The sequence below is a fragment of the Eschrichtius robustus genome, chromosome 9, assembly GCF_028021215.1.
Source record: "Eschrichtius robustus isolate mEscRob2 chromosome 9, mEscRob2.pri, whole genome shotgun sequence".
Classification (NCBI taxonomy): domain Eukaryota; kingdom Metazoa; phylum Chordata; class Mammalia; order Artiodactyla; family Eschrichtiidae; genus Eschrichtius; species Eschrichtius robustus.
In genome coordinates, this window is record NC_090832.1 from 33,404,671 (window position 1) to 33,427,019 (window position 22,349).

Genomic DNA, 22,349 nt, shown 5'->3' on the forward strand with positions numbered 1-22,349 from the left:
GACACGTCTTTTGCAATAGTTTTTAGACTATGAAGTGTTAATGATATGGCACAAAAATGAGCAAAGTAAAGGGAATAAAAGGGAATCAGTTGAATATCCTTGGCCATTAAATTAGGAAGTCAAGGGCAAACCCAAGAGATATAACCTTCATAATAAGATTTTTATCAAACTATTAGAGAATGATCATTGTTTTAGTAATTGGTAAATACAATGGGGCTGTCATTTGTAGTAAATACGTTAGAGAAATTCATGTTCTTATTTTGTTTTTTTTCTTATTTTAATATATTTAAAATTAAAAGAGGCTGAATAGGTAGTAGATAATATTTGAGAAAGGCACAAAACAACAAAAACACCACTTATTTGCCTGTGATAGTGGTATATCTAAGTCTCAGTTTATTTATTCAGTGGTGAAAGTAATAGTAGCAGCAACCACGTAAAAGTGTTTGGGAAGTGCCAGGCATTTAAACCTCACAACAGCCCTCTGAATTAGGTGGCCCTCCCCCTTCCCCCTTCCTTCCCCTCTTACCCTCTCGCCTTTCCCTCCCCTTCCTCTTTCCCCCTCCCCTTCTCCTTCCATTTCCTCCTTCTCTCTTTCTCCTCTCCCTCCCCCAGCCCCCTACCCATTTCTTCCTCCCATTTTACAGAAAGGATGGTTAAAGAATTGCCAGAAGTCACACACAGCTAAGCAGTAGCTAGATGACCGGTGGGCATCCTGGCTCTAAAGTCCTGCTTTTAGTCTCCCCTCTGCTCTCCCCCTCTCCCCAGTGCTATACAACCCTTCTTCGGTACCTGCCTTATTTGGATTTTTATGACAATATTACTATATATATCATATATCTGCATATATAATATTGTATATATAATGCCATATATTATGTATATAACAGTGAATAATAATGTATGTAAAGGGTACCTGGCACACACTAGTGGTTGCTCCTACTCTTTCTCATCTCCCACCTCCTCTCCCTCTTCCTCCTCGTGGTTTGTCTTGACTTCTAATCTTTCTTGGCTCTTGAAGGTCAGTTAACTCGAGTTTTTTTTTTCTCCTTTGGTTTTTATTGTCTCTTGTTCTCTTGGCCAGTGGTATTCACACTCCTAGTACATGATCTGGTTCCTTGTCTGTCAGACTTCACACATTGACTCCCTGCAGGTTTGGGATCATCATTACAACAGGATTATTCTTCATTCTGACTGGAGAAATTCTGCCAATTTCATTGTCACCACTCTGAGAATAACTTCTTTCTATAGTTTTGTTGTGTTTCATTAAAAAAGGGGTTAGATACTGTAAATCCTTCCTATATTAATGGTATTTATTTTATTAGAGTTTCAGATTGCCAAAAGACAAAACAGGCACCACCAAGATTGGCGACCTGGCGCCCCAGGACATGAAGAAAGTTTGCCATTTAGCCTTAATTGAGCTGACCGCCCTCTATGATGTATTGGGTGTTGAACTGAAACAACTAAAAGCTGTGAAAATCAAAACAAAAGGTAATTTTGAAATGAAAAACAGTTGGATTTACTCCTAAAGTAGTAAGAATGAGCTTGGCTTTTTAGAAATATTCTTCTGGGGAGTGGGAAACGCCTACAAAATAAACCAACACATGAATACATCTAAAGTTCAGATTCTAAAACATTCCCTTCAAAATTTTTGTAACTTGATAAAAATGCACTGTCTTCTTGATTATGGAAAATAAAGACATAATCAAATATTTAATTATCATAGAGGGAAATTCTGAATCAAGGATTCTTAACTCAAATGCTCTCTCCTTTGAAAACTGTATTTAAAAACATCTGGTACATATACTTACTTATTTCTAAAACTGGATCTTGAAAAATGACTTTAAGATGGTTAATCCTGATCAATTACTTTTGCTTACTTATTTGATGGCAAATACATAGGCAGTTAGTAGTCTGTCCCTTTGTTCATTTGCATTCTACTTTTAACTATTCTGCAAAAAATATTCTTCCCTCTATTAAGAAAATAACGCGACTGTGGCACACAATATCGCTAAATTGTGCTTCTCACAGGTATGTGTAGTTCTTTTTTCCTTTGTAAGCAGCTTGCTTTACCCATTATGTAAATAGACTTTATTTTTTATAATATGATAGAGAACAGACACCTCCTCAGTTTCTGTTTTTTCCAAGATTTTATTTGTCTGGAAATCCAGATAATTTTCTATTGACAAAGCTTTTCTGTTTAGGAATCTCTGACATCTCATTTAACTTTAAAGGTATCTCTTACAGAGAAACCAAGAATGGAGATTATTGAGTTGCTGTGGTAACGATAGCAAAGACAAGTATTCACCTGATTTAAGTTTTAGAGGCAATTTCTCTGTAGGATTGAAGTGTACCTTCCCTTCAGGTCCTCTCTCCCATGCTGGGCCCCAGAAGACCTCATTCTGTGTTCTGTTCCTTTGAGTGAGTATTTTAGCTTAAGGCTTGGGATGGTGAATTTCTGAGTCAAACAGTTCTTCTGGTTTTCCACAAGTCCATTATAGATAATGAAGACTTCAGATGCTTTTTCAGAAGCTCATCACAAAGTCTTCTCCATATACAAAATAGAAATATAATTTAAATAGTTGTGACTCAGTGTTCAGGACTTTAAAAGTGGCTTAAAGAGGTCTTTTAATTTTATGTTTTAGAATTGCCTCCTAGCAGAGAGAGAAATATTAAGCCATTCTCATTAAAAGTATCACTATTAATATAATAGATTTTCTTTCCATCTTTTTTATATTTTTGTATTTTATCTAAGATATTTATCTTATAAACTAAACTTTTGACATTCTTAAAGATCACATTTTTCTTAGTTCCTAAACTAAAAGTTACTTACTAGGTTACTAGCATTCTGCTGAATGTCATCTCTATTGAGTGTCACAGTTTCCAATGTCTGTTTTCACATCACAGGATAATCCCCCGTTCCATGTTCACAAATGATTTATATCTCCCCTGATAATGTGTGTTACACTTCTGAGCTAACTATTCACTCAGTGATGGGCGTGGGGTAGGAGGTTCTGGGGAGAAGCTATGCTCACATCAGACTGAGGGCATATGATTTTAATTTAGAAAAATTATAACTTATTACCTGTCATTTCTTCTGGAGTTATTCCCAAATATATAAAACTACAAATTTAAATTCACAAAGACCAAGTATCTACTATATTTTCTAAAGGAAAACATTTGTAGAACAAGCTCATAATATTGGCTGATTTCTCAAAAGGCAAATATTTATATTTTGCTGTATAGTATTCAATAGAATGTTGAATGTCAGTTAAGTATGGAAGAGATGAGTGATATTTGTTTTAAGCCAGAACTTTTCATTTGATTACATTTAGTAAATTATTTGCATATTTTGCATACTCCCACAGCACTCTATTTCTCATATGTAACAGTTTATACTTTTCTAATTATTTTGGTGATGATTTGTAATCATTTGTTTAGTTGTCTTTACTTACTAGATTGCTTTATAAGGCAGGGCCAGAATTTTCCAATTAGGTTGTGTTCACCTAATTGGTAGACAGTGTCACTCAGTCGTTCAATTAGGTGCTCAATAAATAGTTGTTGGATCGAGTGACAATATCAGGAATCTGAAGCCTTAACATTTTTGCATTAATATTTTATAGGTTGATGAAAATGAAGAAATTTTATTTTTCTATTGCAGATTCTGGCCTTTTTTGTGTTCCATTGACAGTACTGTTAGAACAAGATCAGAAGAAAGTACCAGGAACTCGAATACCTTTGATATTTCAAAAAGTAAGTAGGCCTGAATGGGTCAACATAGAGAGAACATACTTGAGCTAATAGTGTTTTTTGTTTTTTTTCTTTTTGCATTCATACTATTATAATATAGTTTTCCAGTTGATATGCTCTTTTATTTTATACTTTGATTTTTCTATTCAGGAAACAAATTTGTTTCAAGGGTTTATAATTTTTTTTTCATGGTGATGGTTTCAGTGTTATTACTTGTAACTGTGATTACCTGGCATCATTTTTCTGTTTTATATTAGCTGGCTTTGTATAATTGAGATTTCAGTTCTATAATACATAGGAGTGGGAACTGCTAGTAAATTTCTAGGGAATTGAATCCTCATGAATATTTCACGCCTGTATGCATTTTCTAAGCTTTCCTATTTACAATGAGGATGTCCAATTTAATTTACTAGTGCCTACTTCAAAAGTAGGCAAAGAAACCATAAAGTAGAATTAGAAAATGATTGCTAAACTATGAATTCACTTGTGTAGTCAACACTCAGTTATTCATAAGACAGTTATCTATGACAATATAGAAACTTCAGTCTAACCTCTGAGCCATCACTGTTTAGAAACACAGATTACATTCGATAAAAGACAGAGAATGCCCATGAGGAAGGTAGGTCAAATCAGTTATGGGCTACCCAAGATGCGGATTTTTGCAACAGCCCAGACATCTCACAGTTCCTGAAAGTTCTGGGGTAGCAAGAATGGCATTGGGAACTTTCACAGTTGTTTGGCTCAACAAACTCATTCAATACTCAAGCTCAGTCTACCTGGCGCTAATTCTTCCATTATTCCAAGCCAGTCATTTACTGTCTTACCTACTAAGCTCTGACTTCTTCATTCCTCATATTCACCATTACATCCAAACCTGTGTCTCAGTGTTTCTCCTGATGGACTTTGTTCTACACAGCTTGTTCTACTCACTGGCTTCTGCCAGTCATTGCCTGCAGAACCTGTGTCTGTGTGGATAGTTGTCAGCGGTGTCTGTGAAAACAGAGAGATGCTAACAAACGTAGGCCATATATTCAAATTCTTTTAATGGCAGTAAAAGGTGCGAGTTACTTATACACATGGACAAAGCAGGGATCTCAGCGGGATCCTTTCCAAGTGTATTTGGGTTCTCCAGAGAAACAGAACCAATAGGAGATTTTATCTCTATCTATCTATCTATCTATCTATCTATCTATCTATCTATCTATCTATCGAGATTTATCTTAAAGAATTGAGTTCTGTAGTTGTGGGACCTGGCAAGTCTGAATTATGTAGAGCAGGCCAGCAGGCTGGAAACACGGGCAAGGGTTAATGTTTCAGTGTCGAGTCCAGAACCTGCAGGCTGGAGACTCCTGCAGGGTTTCTGTGTTACAGTCTTGAGGCAGAATTGCTTCTTCTTTGGGGAACCTCAGTCTGTGTTCTTACAGTCTTCAGCTGACTGGGTGAGGCCCACCCACGTTATGGAAAGTAGTTTGCTTTACTCAAAGTCTACTGATTAAATGTTAATCACATCTAAAAATACCTTCACAGCAACATCTAGACTGGTGTTTGACTGGTATTTGACAACCGGGCACTGTAGCCCAGCCAAGTTGACACATCAGATTCACTGTCACATCAGCGAAGAATAAGCTTTGGTCTTAACAGAAGTCAGTGTTGCCTCCTGATCAGGCCCAAGATTGCATCCAGCCCCTTATCATTTTCTCTTGAAATTGTTTTCGTATTTATTTTTTTATTTAGTTAGTTATTTTACATTTTTGGTCGCTTCAACATTCTGGAGACTCAGACTGCCCACCAGTTTGAAGTCATTGGATAAGAGCCTTAAAGGTTTTTGGTTCATATAAAAAATAAAAGGGAACATACAGAGTTTTCTATTAGATAACACTCATCTGTTGGCATTCCCTCTGAATTATAAGCAAAAGAATCAGTGATCTATCATGAAAAATATTTTTTGATTTATCAGCTGACAACTCAGTTAGGTATTCCGTTAATTTTGTAGAAAGGAAAGAATTGGAAACCACTGATTTGCAAAAATTCTTATTACCATTCTTTAGAGGATTACATTTTCTCAGTTATTGAGAAATATATCTCAAAAGGGCTTTAACAAAGCTTATCTAATATCTGTAAATTGTATCTGTTTCTTTTTTTCCCTACTTAGAGGCACATTGTTTAAACCATATTCTCAGAAAGGGTTGGGGAAATAGAAATATTCTTAATTTTTATCTATGGCAAAATTCTGCCAAATTAGCAAATCCTATTTTCACCATCAAACTAATCAGCCAAATCAAAGATACTTTGTATCAAAAATGTCTGACTTCATATTCATTAGTTCATAAATTCATATAAGTATGTATTATCTATTTGGGGAAAACCTATGAACATTACTGATAAATTTTACAGTGTATCTTATAAGATAAATTACTAAAAGCAGCATGATTAAAATATATAGATCATTATATTAAAATATATAGATCATTATTCTCCATTTTTAAGTCTTGAAAATAAAAGGAAAGCTGTAAAGCATTATTTATAGTTTAACAATGGCAATATAATGTGGTAGCAAAAAATATGTTATTTTCAAAGTGAGAAATATGAGAAAACACCTGGCATTCCTTCAGACAATGTATATATATATATCTATTGAGTGCTGGTATTCAGCATTAGAGACTAATAAAAAGAATTCAAATATAAGAATGCAGGAATTACTCTCATTCAGTTATTTAGAAATCATCAAATTTTCCTGTGTATTTAATAAAAGCAAAATTCATATACTGCTAAAAACTAATTTGGTCCAGCTACTAGCTAGCATACAATTTTATTTTTTGTTAATAGAACATTTTATAAGATGAAATAAAACAAAAATTACATGTACACTGAATAAATGTTGCTTTGTATTTTTTGATAAATTTGGTTTTAAATACTTTATTAAATAATGCTCATTTAATCTAAAATAATTTATGTAAAGATTTTTGCTGTGGGTTATTATCCAGTGTAACTTGAAAAATGTCTTCGAAATCACTCCAATTGAATATTTTAAAATCATGTGCTGCTTTGGTCAAAGATGCTTCTTTTTTCAGTTAATAATAAATCTTTGGGAGAATTTTGAGACTACTCTTTGCTTTATTCTTACCTGACTCCCTCAAGATCAGTGCATTCTTTGGCCATAATCCAGGGATAGAAGAGGTGGGGTCATTAAAGAAAAATTGCCCTGTCTTCCAGTGCCTACGTGCTGGAAGAGCCTTGGTAAATCATTAAAGGAGGTTTTCCTGAAAAAAAAAAAAAAAAAAAATTAAAATTTTACATTATTTTGGCAATCTGGAAGATTTTATGCCTTAGACTATGCAGAGAGTATTATAGTAAGTTTAGGGCTGAGTGAAGAGTAGGTTTGTCTTTCTGAAGAAGGCAATTGTGAAAGGAGGGGAATGGGTGATAGGAAGGAAAATCTATATGATGCTAGGAAATGCTATATTTAAACTGAGGACAAAGAAATTGATTTCTTTAAAATAGCAGAGTGCCCCCTAAAAAGCCTTTGTGTACTGCCCAGGGAATGCACGTTCCAGTTGGAAGTCTGCCAAGAAACTGACCACTTCTTTTATTATCTTCCTGGCGTCCAGTGTTATGTCATTGTAGTTTCTCCATTTGCCTCTTCTTGTGTGTTTCTGCTTTATTTTAAAACAAACAAACAAACAACCTTTGTTATTTTAATGGGGTTCTGGAGATAGAGAGATCTGTATGTATTCATCAGGCATCGCCTATGATTTAGAAGCCCTATACAAGAACTGTTTTTTTAATTTAAGTGTACCACCAAAAGCTTAAAGCCTAAAAAGGAATATTTGCAAGCAGTTTTTTCCTTCATTCATAAATAATTCTTTCTTTGAACAAACTAAAAAAGGGATGTAAATAGGCAAATACTAGAATTTCATTAGATTTATTTGATTGCAGAACGTGTGTTTCTGAAAAAGCAGAAGAAATGCATGGTCTTAGTTGCTTTGAAACAATGAACGTGGGTCAGTGTCTGTTTGGGATAGCACAGCTGTTGTGTGAAATTATACACTTTTCTTCCAAAGGACCCAACTTTTTCTAAATTACGACTAAAGTGTTGGGATGCATTGGCTTAAAGGATGGGTAGTGGTAGTGCAATAGCATTCAAAACTTCGTGAAATCCAGTTTACATGTCACTGTAATCAGTTTTCCTTTATTTATATATGAAATAGATGTTAAATTTGGGAGTGTACCTGTTAAGAATGCCAAACTCAGAACGTTCTTCTGTTTATACACAGCTGATTTCTCGCATTGAAGAGGGAGGTTTGGAAACCGAAGGCCTCTTAAGGATACCTGGAGCTGCCGTTCGAATCAAGGTGATTTCTTGGTTCTACTCATCTAAAACTTGTTTGTTTAATTATATTTTTGTATTTTAAAAGCCAACTTGTCCTCCCTGCCCCTTCTTCCCATTTTAGAAGACAAAATAGACCAAAACCCTCTTAACATTCTGTTTATATTTAGTTTTTCTACAGGCTCTTCTGATTTTTGTAAGTTTTGATTTTTTTTTTCAAAATCACGCTATTACCTGTAATATTACTGTGATAAATAAAGAGACAAATGATTTTAATCTCTCTACTGTGCAGACGTAAAATAGGAACTAAAGTAAACAAGCAAAAGACAAGGGTAGTTCTGTCCTTCTGATGAAAAGAGAACATGGTGAGTCAAAACATTCAGAGTGGGCTGGTGACAGCTTTAGTCAGCATGAGTAACAGCAATTGAATTGTTTTTTTTTTTTTTTAAAAGGGCAGGATGATAAACTCCACCAGGTGAGCAGAGTAGGAGACTTGACATTAGTCCCCCTGCATTATCAGTCTTAGTGAGCTGGCAAAATGAGACTGTCTAAACCACTCTTCTGACTGTTACAGTTCTTTGGCTCACTGGATCCAAGGGTAGCCTGGGTCCGGCTTGTGAAAGAGGCAGGGGGATTCCCAGCCTTCCCAATTGGAGTCCCCTATCTCCCTCCCCTGCTTTCTTTTCTCTCAAGATGACATTTCCTTCCCACTGTCCATGGATGGTGGTATACCTTCCTCCTTTCTCTGCTCCCCAGCTCCTGTGCTAGGGAATAAAGTATCCAGTGAATGCATGGTACAAGTAGAATCACCCTACAGATGATGCATACTTCGTACGCCTCCCCAGGGTTTTGCATTGTACAGGGGCCGCATACTTGGAATTGTAGCTCTATCTGGAAAATTTATCCAGGGAGAATTTTTGGTTAGCGGTCATTAACAACCTCCTTTACCCTTATCCTCCAAATTCAGCTCCAGCTCTAAAAAGATAACACTCATTGCTGCCCACATCCAATATTTCGTCGTCCTGAATTTGTAAATCCAAGAAGAAATAGGATGGGGGAAGAGATATTCTCTGTTGATTTCCTTAAGATATATTGGGTATGACATCTTTAGAGCTGGATCGGGAAGAAATGACTCTTGGTGGCTGTACACTCTCCTTGCCTGTGACTGTGGCTGTGATGCGTCCAGGACTGGATTACTGTTCATAGGTTCCAGAGTTTGCATCACCTGCTGATTTCAATAAGCTTCCTCAATTTAGGCGGACAGTTTCAGCCTACTTGCCTCTTACTACCTAGTGATCTCAGTTTAATAGGATTTGAGTAACCTGATATATACCCTGCTCACAAATGTCATTCAGCTTGTGTCCCCTGGGTCTGCTGTCTGGTGCACAGAGGTCCCTGAAACTGTTTTGGTGCTCTTGTAAGTTTGATACGTGGCCACTGTCTCACTTCATTTGCTGATACCTGCGGCAGTTTCACCACCAGTCTATCAGGGACGTTGTGTGTGATTGGGAGACGAGTTCTGTTGAGAAGTACATTCTCTTACAGAGCAAGAGTCCCTCAGAAACCAGTAATGTGACTTCATATTATCCATCTCAGCAAGAATACCGCCTCTCAGGTCACTGTTCACGGCCCACGTTAGCAGAATGCGACGGCCAACTCACAAGAGTCATAAGCACGTTTACTTTGCCATACAAGAGGGGATATGATGCGGATTTTACATTTTGACCAGATAGCTGGCAGAGGGATGAGTTCAACTACATGTACTTTCTTAGAAAGTCGATTAAGTGGATTCATCTGGCTCAACTCTTCAACACAGCCTCTTGTCACAGACTGAATGATGCAGCAGCTGGTCTGTTATAAATAATTTAAAGATAATGTGCAAAATTTTGGGTTGTCTTTCTTCTCCCCTCCCCACCACATTTCTTGGACTCTCCTCCCTCCCTCCCCCTCTCCCCTCCACCTCTGTCCTCCTCTCCTTCCCCTCCCCTTCTCTTTCCTCTTTTCCCTCTCCTTCCTTCTCTCTCCCTGTTTCCCCTTCTCCCTCTTCCTCAGGCCTTCTCTCCTTTCCTCTCTTCCTTCACTCCCTCCCCCCGCACCTTCTCGCATCCCTCTCTCCTTCCAACTTTCCTTCCCCTACCCCCAATTTCTGGGTTCACCTTTTGTATTTCACCAATTACAAAAGTAATTGGGGTAGAGGATGGAATTGTGTTGGGAAGGGAAAGCGTAATCAATTTACCTTACAGGAAAAACAAAGAATGTTCCTTGGGAGAACAGTTTCAAATATTAGAAGGAAGTGACAGAAACTTGGAAGGATTTCTAACATAATAGGAGTTATGCCACAGTGGAAAAGCATATAGAAGATAGTAATTATGAAACTAAATTGATTTATTATTAATAATTTGGCAAATTTTGTAGAGTCCTTGAGGTAAATGAACTAGGTATTTCTAATTCTGCAAGGACTCCAGCTGCTTTTGGCAGCTGGCAGCAGCATGGCTGGGTCACTGACAGCCTGTGCATTTAAGACAGGTATACTGATGTATTTTCGTGCCTCATTTGCTATAGAATTTGGTTTTCCATTTCCCAGAGGTGACTAATCAGAGGTGGCCTTCTGCTTTAGGTCCAGAGATTGATTATGTATTTTGTTCTGTAACGTACTTCTAAATAATTTAAAACATAGACTTGTTTTCTTAATGTTTTTTTAAAAGTTGGTGAAAATTTATAGTATCTAAGTAAAGCCCCCAAATGTAAAGGCTATTTTAACTAATCTTTTAATTCAGCCTTTACTGCTTAAGGTTTGTTGCATGTCCAGGAAAACCTGTAAAGTTTCAGAATTTTGGGCCTTAGTTATCATTTTCATTGGTGAAGTACACTTGGGGTGGGAGGAGTAGTATTTTTCTGAGTAATAGAGAAGTGTTGGCCCTTTAGTATTTTCAGATGTCTTTTCAAAAGAGTAGAATCTCTTATAAAGCGGGAAGTATATCAGTCTCAGCAGGAAAAAAAAAACATGCACTTACTGGTAGTTTTTTTTTTCTCTCTCTCTTCTGCCTTTCAGAATCTTTGCCAAGAACTGGAAGCAAAGTTTTATGAAGGGACTTTTAATTGGGAAGGTGTTAAGCAGCATGATGCCGCCAGCCTGCTGAAGCTCTTCATCCGGGAGCTGCCCCAGCCGCTGCTCAGTGTAGAATATCTCAAAGCCTTTCAGGCTGTCCAGAGTAAGTGCCATCCCTCTCTGAAGCAGTCCTTGTGCTGGTGCCATCCATATTAATTGCTGTAATGATATTTTGCATCGCGAAGGTATATTTGGATAGACATCTTTACTCACTGATGTCAGCGAGTACTCAGATGCCACATGATGTTTTCCTTTACTTTTATAAATATGCATCTCTGAGTAAATAGATAATAGAATGTTCTCTTTGGGTACGGATTAGTTGCATGCCCTTTAAGCAATACAATATACATATTTTCGTGTTAAAACCTGGAAACTTCACACTTCTTTTTTAATAGGATGAATCACGTAAGCTCTGTGATACATTTTTCTTTCCAAGTGTTAAAAGCAACACTTACTGGAGAAGCTGTGGATTAACAGTTATCCTAAAAGCACAAGGAGATACGGCAGAGTCTGTGATTATTTCCTGAAAAATTAACTTCTGAAATTGTCATGCAGAAACATGGAACAAATCATTTGGCTGCCTCATTGGTTAGGGGGCAACTTTCCATTTTGTGGTCTTAGGCAAGCTCCAAATTAATGTCTCGAGTAGTTCTCAGTTCCTTTCCAGTGAACGGAGAGAGCTGATGAGGTAGTTACACTGGCATAATTACACCTTTTAGTCATAGAGACCATCAAAAAAGGAAGAATGCTGTCACCACATTCTAGTGACCAAACCATACTTTAAGTTCCAAATTGGACCACTTTTGAGAGTGAAAGGGAGGCACTATTAATGATTATGCTGAACTAAAGTGTCAACCAGAACTGTTCCAGGCTATTCTTTTATTTTTAATTGAGGTATAATTGACATACAATATTATATTAGTTTCATACGTACAGTGTAATGATTCGATATTTGTATATATTGCAAACTGATCATCATTATATGTCTACTTAACATCTGTCACCATACATAATTACAGAAAAATTTTTGCTTGTGATGAGAACTTTTAAGATCTACTCTTAGTAACTTTCAAATATGCAATATAGTGTTATTAACTATAGTTGCCATGCTGTACATTATTTCCCCAGGAGTTATTTATTTTATAACTGGAAGTTTGTACCTTTTGACTCCCTTCACCCATTTCCCCCCGATCCCCACTACCTATGGTGGTTCAGGTTGTTCCACCAATCTATTCTCTGGATCTAGGAGCTGTTTTGTTTTTGTCTTTGTTTTCGTTTTTGTTCTAGATTCCACATATAAGTGAGATCATAGGGTATTTGTCTTTCTCCATCTTATTTCTCTTAGCATAATCCACTCAAGTTTCATCCATGTTGTTGCAGATGGCAAGATTTCATTTTTTGTAAATGGCTGAATGTTATTCCATTATGTTCCAGGCTATTCTTAAAGCATGTCATATTGAGATGTTTCCCATGGGTTATCTCATATCATAGCATTTATTCAGAATTTTTAGGGAAACATGACTGAAATCATCTGTTTAAAATATTTTTTTTAATGGTTAAGTTGTGCTATTTTGCATATCTATTCCTTGGATGTGGATCAAAGGACCAAATTTATACCTGAAAAACAAATGCCGGAATGATTGTAGATATCCATGCGTATTACCTAATGGGGTAAGGGCTACTGAAAATAAGAAGTATCAATGAAAATAATGTACCTCTTCAACTCTTTCATTGCTGGTTGGTCTTCTAATTCATTCCACAAACATTTATTGAACACCTATTGTGTTCCAGGCTCTGTTTTACATATTCCTGCTGGAATCGATGGACTCTTACCACGTACACCACGTAATTTGTTCACTCACCATTATACCAAACAAACTTCACTGTTGCGGGTCCACCCTGACACCATATCATAGAAGGTCTGATCTCCTATGTCTTTACACTGGGGAATAATTATCACGCGGAAGTTAAAATTATTTCCAAAGCACTGTTGTGCGTCTGCAAACGTAAGGCTGCCCGTCATACACTCATAGGTGGAAGTGAGCATTCTGAGAGAGAGAAAGCTCTATAGCAACAGCTGCTTCTCCTGATCTCCCCCAGACACGCTCCCAACAAGGCTTGCGGCTCAGGCATTGTGTCTCACATCTCACAGTGATGTTTATGCCGAAAAACTTTTTTCTTACAAAACGGAAAAAGAAAGTAAAGAGAAATGTTTTGGTAAAGACAAGCGTTCAGATGTATTTAATCTGTCTGCAGATCTTCCAACCAAGAAGCAACAACTACAGGCTTTGAACCTTCTCGTCATCCTCTTGCCCGATGCAAACAGAGACACGCTCAAGGTCAGCTGGATTCATTTATGTTAAATATCCCTCAGAACTAAACAGAGTAATTTTTCGTTATTTGTGGCAAAACAAAATGATGTTATCGTGGAGGTGTTAGTAGTTGTCTATAAGGAAAAGACCTACTTTTAAGGGCAGATGGTGAAAGTCTTCAACTCTTTATTAATTTATTAATCAGCTTAGTCATGTTAATAGTATCATTAGGCGTTTTTTGGATTTTTATGGATCTTTTTTCAATTATAACATTTCTTCTACCAAAACAGGTGATTGAGGTTCATTTGTTAATAAAAACATGGGTGCATTTTGGTTTTTTCTTCTTTCTATTTTCCTGCATTTTCCAGATTTTATCTGGTGAGCATATACTAGTAAGGTGAAAATTGAATGTTTAAAAAGAAAATCCTAAGGCTCATCAAATATAGCCCACTGTTGCCTAAAAAGGTTACATTTGTTTGTAGTTCCAAGCAGTAGAGTTTGAAATGTTATAATGATGATTTTGAAATGTTTGGTTAGCCAAAAGATAGACCAACTCAAATAAATTCTAGTTATTTCTCTAATGGATTACCCTGAGTTTCTGATTTATATCATCATTTCAAAGTGATTTGGTCTGATATTCATATGATTAAATACCGTTTACTATGTATTGTCAGAGGCTTTCATAATAATCAGTGGATTGTTCCACATTGATTAATTTTCCTTAATGCAACCATTTATAGAGTAGTTAGAAAAGGTTTAATTATAAACTTTTATAAAAGAAAAAGAGAAATTTTAAAAATATAATTTAGAAAGAGCATCTCCCTTATGTTTTGTTGTTGCCTTAAAAAAATTGTTTTTATACAGGTAAGGGTGAAACCCTTGCCCATTTACCCCCTATGGTTCTTTCTATTTAAAACAAAAAAAAAAATCATGTCAAAAGATTTCCTGTCAAGAAAACAAAACCACCAGTTGGTAAATCTTGGAAATGTCTTTCTGTACCTCATGAAGACTCCCTGAACTGAAGCTAGGTGAGCGAATTCCATGCCCGTGGAATGAATGTTAATACTCAACTTTTCTGGCTGAAGCAGTTGATGAGGATTGCTGGAATAAAAACACTGCATTGCTACAGGAGAACTTCCAAAGAGTTAGTTAGTCCCTTTACTAAGTCAGAAAATAATCTTTCGCTTCACTGATTAACTGAATGAATAACTGAGAAGGCAGGTTATGTTTGGTTTGGTTTGGTTTGGTTTTGGAGACAGAGGCCAACTCCAGAAAGGGTTGCATTCAAACACTGTGTGACCAGGGCTGCTGGGTATGGGTGTGTAGACTGTGGCTGAAATAAGGACATCTGGCCCAGGATGAAGCGGGGACCGATTTTCAGTCTGTTCTCTGCTTGCCAGCCGTGCCCTTGACACAGGGCATCAACTACCTAGAAAGAGGAGTTTAATCCATCTTTTTCTTTTTCACATAAAGGTGCCTGTCTGTGTGATGGCCCTGTGAATGACCAATATAAGGTAGAAATTGAAAGACATGATTTACATAAAATATGCCTGCATTCAAATGAGTTCAAATAATTGTGGGAGGAAACGCTTATTTCGATATGGTTACTATTGGGCGAGGTTGGTCTAGAACTCGTTCTTGGATTTTGCCTTTAAAGTCCCAGGAACATTCTTTTAAGACAAAATCTGTTTAAAAGTGTACTTTTTAAAAATTTAAAGTAGTTTTAATTTTAGCATGTAAGGTTACTGGGAGCACAATTGTATAAATAAGGTGGAAAATAGTTTCTTGGGGTAAAAAATCGGAAAATGCCAAACAAGTAATTTTACTAATTTACTTAAGCTTTAGTAGCTTAATTAGCCAGCTCTGATGAAGGTTTCAAACAAGATTTCTAATAACAGAAACACCAAAACAAGTATACCATATATAAGAGAATAAACCATCTAAATTTAGTTCTCTAAAAGAGAAGGGAAACTTCATCACAAGGTAATTTCAGGAAGCTTAATGTGAACTTCCTCAATTTTTCCAGTCCTAGTGCCGCTTTTTCCGTTGCCATTTGGAGGGACGGGATCATGTGCCTGATTTGTGTAGACTGTTTCTACAGCATATCTAAGGGTTTGCAGGGACCATGTTAAATCCCATGTCCTGGTTTAAGTCTAGAGCAACAGGTGTCTTTAGGCAAGTTGCTTGACCAAGATTTTTTTTTAACCTTGGGTTATCGTGCATTTGGACCAATGATCATACCTACCTTTGACTTGGAGGAATAACAAAGACTAATGTTAAGATATGAGTGGGAAATTCATGTTAATATAATTATTGGCACGTGTTTATCCTTTTTGTAGTTTTAGGAAGTTCATTGTATACATTTTCTTGCTTAATCCTGGCAGGCTAGGAGATTAATATTCCCATTTTATGAATGAGAAGACTTTAAAGAACAGGGATACCCAAAGGTTTATCCTAAGATCACACATAGCTAATAAGTAACTGTGCTAAGACTCAAACTGAGTTTTCAGAGACTGGGTCCAGTGATACTTATATAACACCAGACTGGTGATAGATACTTTTTTTTTTTTTTTTTGCCACACCTCGTGGCACGTGGGATCTTAGTTCCCCGACCAGGGATCAAACCCGTGCCGCCTGCATTGGAAGCACAGAGTCTTAACCACTGGACCACCAGGGAAATCCTGGTGATAGATACTTTTAAGAAAGGACAGTTCTTATAGATCAGATGAAGAGACAATATATCTGAAGATGAAGTTCTTTCAGCAAAGGCTAGGTTAACATTTTATTAGTTTCATATCTACATATACACACATATTCTAATATCCTGATAGTAATATTTAAATAACTTTATTGCATTATGTACACCACATTTAAGTGGTTTATTACCTAATCTCTGCAATTTATGCTTGTAAAGAAAGAGATACACTGGTCCCTGAATAATTATTCTGGTCTTTGGAACAAAATTAAATATTTTTTCCAAACCTTACCAATTAATCTTTTGTCCTCATTTGAGAAGGTATTGTTTCTATATAACCTTATGCTTGGATTACAGTTTAACTTTGTGAGCACTGGACCAGAAATTAGATACATAAATCTCATTGTTAGATAGTAAGGCTATGCCTTTAGTTTGTTTCAAACTTTTAGGGGTCTATATAGTAGCTAAACTGGACTCAAGATCAAGCTGTTAGAGCTTATAGGAATTTTTTTCCCCCTGAAATCCTGTGAGAGATGAACACAGTTCTTTTGTTTTTGTTTTTCCATTTTGGCGTAGTTTATTTGAACTTTTTCAGGTAGGAATTTTAAGCTAAGTATGATAACCTGCTTCTTTTAATAGTTAAGAGTTCAGAAACAAAGCCAGATAGACAGGCAGTTAAATTCCTTCTCCACCATGTGCTTGCTCTGTGACCTCTGGTAAGTTACATCCATTCTCTTAGACGCTGTTTTCTCTGTATGATGGGGATCATTACGGCATCTATTTCCAGTCAGGATTAAGTGAGGTGATCTCTATGAAGTTCTTAAAACAGTGTCTCGCCTGTAGAGATCATTGAATATCTGTGCAGTTATTGTTGTTAATGTTTTGGACCAAAATTGATTCAAGAAAGAAGGCAAAAGAAGAACTTAAAGCTTTATGCCCTAGCAGAAGGAGGGTGATCTAAGCTGCCGTGGCTTTTGTGGAGGGGCGCTCAGAGGACACATAAGTGTTGTCCATAGAGGTGGGAAGTGGGGGGCATCAAACTGAGCATAAACTAGCCTGTTCTGGTGAAAAGCTCCTTTTCGTTCATTCATTTTTTTGAAAAAAATTCTCTTCTCTTTGTCTCTATTTCCCCTCCTCCCCATCCCAGTCTCCATTCTTTTTGGATTTCAAGTCAGCCAGCTATTGAGTCCCTTAAAACAAACACAACTGAGATTGAACGAGCCTTTTTAATGGATTTTTTTTTTTAATATTTAGAGATAAAAATACAGCACTTCCTGCAGCAAGTGAATACTCGTTTGATATTTTAAACTATTTTTCAGTGCTCCATGGCTTTGATAGGCAGGCGGTCTGACCCTTCTCCATCCCTCTCCCCACCGCCCAGCTCAGATGTGTGTCCTCTTGCCTCATTCCCCAGGGCCATAGTCCACAGCAGAAACACAGCACCAGCTCCGGGTGTGTTAACCAGTGGAGCACCTTTGAGGACAAGGCCCACTGGATGTGGCTGGCTGACTGTGGTTATGCACAACTTATTTATTTTTTTTAATAAATAAAAATCCCATATGCTGCAGTGCCTTAATCTCTTATATTCATGTATAACACAGATCTCAAAGCGTTACTTCTGTTTCAGGCCCTGCTTGAATTTCTCCAAAGAGTCGTGGACAATAAAGAGAAAAATAAGATGACGGTCATGAATGTAGCAATGGTAATGGCCCCGAATCTCTTCATGTATCATACACTGGGTTTGAAGTCCAGTGAACAGCGAGAATTTGTAATGGCAGCTGGGATAGCTCATATCATGCACTTATTGATTAAGTATCAAAAACTTCTGTGGACAGTAAGTATATATTTTCAAGTTCTGTTAATGAGTGATGCTATCTAGATCCTGAAGTCTTTTTATTGTTATAGTCTCTATAAAAAGGTAACCAATATAGGTGATTTCAAATGCAGTTAAAAAAATTGATGTCTACTTTTAAATATCTCAGTTTTTAAAATGCCTACATGATTAAGTGTTTCAATTTGGTAACTTCTAAAATATATTTTATTTTTGCTAATGGAATTTCTGAGGATTATTTTTTCCTGGATTATTGCTAGTTACCTGTCAGCTCTTGTTTATTGGTGAGTTTTTCTTTCTCTTTTGACAGGAGAGGCTAGCTGGTTATTAGAAGGGTCTATAGGTTAGTTGGAGGCTAGGTTGTAGATAGGTGGCTGCTAAAGGGACCAACTGCTGAGTTCTTGGTGCCTAATGCCTGTCACCCCAGGCAGTCTCCAGTCCTGGCGTAGAAGATGGTCACTATGTCCTTGAACTTCACCAAACCTCTTTTAAAAAATTAATTAATTAATTAATATTTTGGCTGCGTTGGGTCTTCGTTGCTGCGTGCGGGCTTTCTCTAATTGCAGCGAGCAGGGGCTACTCTTCATTGCGGTGCACAGGCTTCTCTTGTTGCAGAGCACGGGCTCTAGGTGCACGGGCTTCAGTAGCTGCAGCACGCAGGCTCCGTAGTTGTGGCTCGCGGGCTCTAGGGCGCAGGCTCAGTAGCTGTGGTGCACGGGCTTAGCTGCTCTGTGGCATGTGAGATCTTCCCGGACCAGGGCTCGAACCTGTGTTCCCTGCATTGGCAGGCGGATTCTTAACCACTGCACCACCAGGGAAGTCCCCAAGCTTCTTTTTGAACTTTACACGGTGGGTGGTAATTTTCATCACCTGGATGTTCTGTACACATGGTAGGTAATATGATGAGTTTTTTTCCCACAGGTTTAATGAATGGCATAGTCTTTTCAAATAGACAGAGCCTTTACTTCTCTCCAAATATAAGAAATAAAGATAATTATTTCTATAGTTTAAAATGGTACTACTTCTTTTTCCTCCCCAAACTTAATTTCATTTCTCCATAGATTCCCAAGTTTATTGTCAACCAAGTGAGGAAACAAAACACTGAAAATCATAGAAAAGATAAAAAAGCCATGAAGAAATTGCTGAAGAAAATGGCTTATGACCGGGAAAAATATGAAAAGCAAGATAAGAGTGCAAATGATGTAAGAAAAACTTGAAGATACATGTTTTTATACAGATTGCAGTACTGTTTTTAATATCTTATATACAACAAAGGGTTTTGAATGTTTTTGTAGGGTGAATTTCTACACACTTAGTAGGCTCTGGTACTATATATAAGTTAAAGGCATCAATAATGGTAGCTCTGCTCCTATTAGTACTAATGATCAATACGGATAGTTGCACAGGTCTTGGTGACTCAGCATGTGAGCCGTTGTTAAGGAACAAAGGAAGATAACAAGGCAGGAATGTCTCAGCACACACCCACCCACACATAAACACACAGAGGACTCTGTGGAGATTCCAGTTGCCCACTAAATGTGTAATGTTTAGTAATTAAAGAGTCCCTTGTGTGAACCACTGACCTTTTTTCCTTCAATTTTCTCATCTGTAAAATGGGGAAAAAAACTAACCCAGATAAACAAATAGGTCAATATTGGTGTAGTGCCTGAGCTCTTTCCTAGACTTCAGTAAGTCCTTAAAGTGTCTTAATTGGAACTTAAGAATTTGGAGAGAGTTATGTTGGAATGCAGAAAACTAAAATATTTCAAAAAAGGGATATTTAACTCTTAGTATTCATAAACTTCTGTAAGAGTATAGTAAGAACTGGGTTTAAAATAATGACATATACATGAAAACACATTCAGAAGAAGTGAGTTACCAAAGCTCTAACTTAAGATCATGAAATGCAAGGGTTTCTATTGTTCTGTTTATGGTGAAGACACCCCTCCACCACCATCACCACCATAGAGGTTCCTCAGTTACATTCTGACATCTTGTGGAATAATGTGGAAATGCAATTATCAGCCTTTGATTTTTCTGCTTTGGCCTACTTAGGGATCCAGTAATCACACACAAATTTTTTTTCTCCTTTATTTATTTATAGCTCTCACTCTTACAAAATAGCATTTTCCTACCATTAAACTTTTTTTGGTCAATTTCAAAGTATCTTTAAAAGCATAAAATTTAATAAGTGGGAATTGTACATAGTGTTTATATTTTTTGAGAAATGCTATACAGGTTAGAAAGGATTTTTGAGATATCATTCTTGTTTAACTGAGAATGTTCTATTACCTCTAAAGACATTATGAATACGTGAACCTCTGCTCTTTTGTAGCCCTGATTATTCACATTAACTTAGGTGACTTTATATCCTTGTCTATTTAATAAGACCGTTATAATGTGATATTCTGAGGAACAGTGTGTATCTAAGAAAACAAAATTTGTGCTGTACCTTTTTAATAATAAGTCCTTAGACAAAAATTTAAATGTTACTTTTTTGGGAGATGGAACGTTTAAATAATTTTGTCATTTATAGAAAAATAGCAGTAACTTGGATATCTTTAGTTTGTACTTCGGGTTAAATAGAGGAGAGCTGGTCTGAGAATTATGTCCGGACTAGTTAGAAGCTGTATTGTCAGTTTAAGGCCTGGGATTTAAGCCTGGATTTAACTCTCAGTTTCATCATGTATTAGGTGTCACTTAATCTCCGAGTTTTGGTGTTCCCTGCTGAGAAATTCAGCGACTATTCTGACAAAATACTAGTAAGAGCCTCCTTGGTGCTGAAGCCCCTCTTCCTGTTAGGTCTTCAGAGGAGCTGGGGCTGCTGCTCCCCTGCAGGGAGCCAGAGAGGGATGTAGGAGGGTTGAGCTCAGAAGTGCTAGAGGTGTGTGACGGAGCCTGACCTGGGGACCCTGGGCTATCAGACAGGAAGTGGGCATCAGGGGGGCTTCACCAGAGAGTGGAGCGGAGGTGTGAGAAACACATGTCAGGTGTTAAGTCTCCCTAGCAGAGGAGCTTCCTGTAGAGTGGTCACCATGGGTGACGCTGGCCCACAGTGGAGGTCATGTAGCTTGTCATTTCGGTTGGAAAAGTGTCATCAATCGCCTGAGGTTTCTTCCAAGCTGCTATCATTTTCTTAGGGAGAAAAAATGTACCCAGGAAACAATTACAGAACAACAAAGAAAGTAGAAGATAATGTCAAATACTATGGTAATACAAAGACAACTAATCAGTTTTCTACATAGGCTTCCATTAGTTGCCAGAATGTTAACTCGAAAAGATTTAGCATGAAAGTCTGGACTTCCATCTTGACTTGACAGTTTGGAGGTGGGAGCGTCCTCATGTCCCCTTGCCATAGGGGACCTGTTTCGTGCGGGGTAACAATTGCCTGGATCCAAGTAGCAGCTCTTCCCTTTGGGTGGAACATGAGCCATCTACGTTTCGATAAACTATCCCCTCCCACACTGTCCCCACATTTTTCTTGTTGGTTTGTGTTTCTTGACTCTCCCCACAAATCATTTGAATGAAACTGGCATGTTTTTTATTTGTTAAACGACTCTTTGATGTGTGGAATTGACACTTAGATAGGGAAGATCATAATTTCAACCTAGGGCCTGTTGAGTGTGACGTGTGTGTTGGATATCTAAGTGGGGAGGACTGAGGGTGTTTGGAGGGAAAATTCGGTCATCCTGGCCAGTGAGGTACATGGAGGGGCGGGGGCAGAAGGAAGGCGGGAATGGGGCTCAGCGGGGAGCCAGGCTTCTATTCTGTATGCGGCAGGGAACTGCTGAAAGCTGTGACCCCAGCAGTTACATGATTATATTTGCATTTTGGAACAGCTGTTATGATGGCAGGTGAGGGATACATTGGAGGAGTGTGAGAGAGGAGGTTTGGTAGGAGACGCCAGCTAATTTCACCGTTGATGGGAATATATAAATTGGTAGAATCCCTCTGGAGAGCAGTTGGCATGTGGCAAAATCTTGAAAACCATGCTCCTCGTTGGACTAAGAAATTCCTTCAGAGGGGATAATCAGATGGGCATGCAGATAGTTATGCTTAAGTTCATTGCCATTTTCTGTATACTGGCCAAAATTAGAAATAATCCAAAAGGATAGAGGTGGTTAAATATGTTATGTCATACCTATATAATGAAATACCATGAAAATGGACAAGTGTATATATTGGCATTGGAAGATATTTGTAATATGTTGAAAGAAGAAGTTACAAATCAGTGAATAGTTCATTGCTGTATTTGTAAGGGGTAATAATTATCGTTATTTTGAATGCTCACCAGAGGTCAGGTATGCTGCTAAACATTTTACCAACAT

At 37.4% G+C, this 22,349-nt stretch overlaps 1 protein-coding gene across 3 annotated transcripts in view; it reads left to right on the top strand.

Annotated features, from left to right (window-relative positions):
- Nucleotides 1-22,349, top strand: part of ARHGAP18 (Rho GTPase activating protein 18) — a 191,471-nt gene that overhangs the window by 154,026 nt on the left and 15,096 nt on the right. For all 3 annotated transcript variants that reach the window (XM_068551301.1, XM_068551298.1, XM_068551299.1), the window contains exons 6-12: nucleotides 1,323-1,488; nucleotides 3,659-3,750; nucleotides 8,022-8,099; nucleotides 11,127-11,286; nucleotides 13,440-13,522; nucleotides 17,818-18,024; nucleotides 19,083-19,223. In XM_068551301.1, coding sequence (XP_068407402.1) covers nucleotides 1,323-1,488; nucleotides 3,659-3,750; nucleotides 8,022-8,099; nucleotides 11,127-11,286; nucleotides 13,440-13,522; nucleotides 17,818-18,024; nucleotides 19,083-19,223 — 927 coding nt within the window. The remainder of the gene's footprint in view (nucleotides 1-1,322; nucleotides 1,489-3,658; nucleotides 3,751-8,021; nucleotides 8,100-11,126; nucleotides 11,287-13,439; nucleotides 13,523-17,817; nucleotides 18,025-19,082; nucleotides 19,224-22,349) is intronic.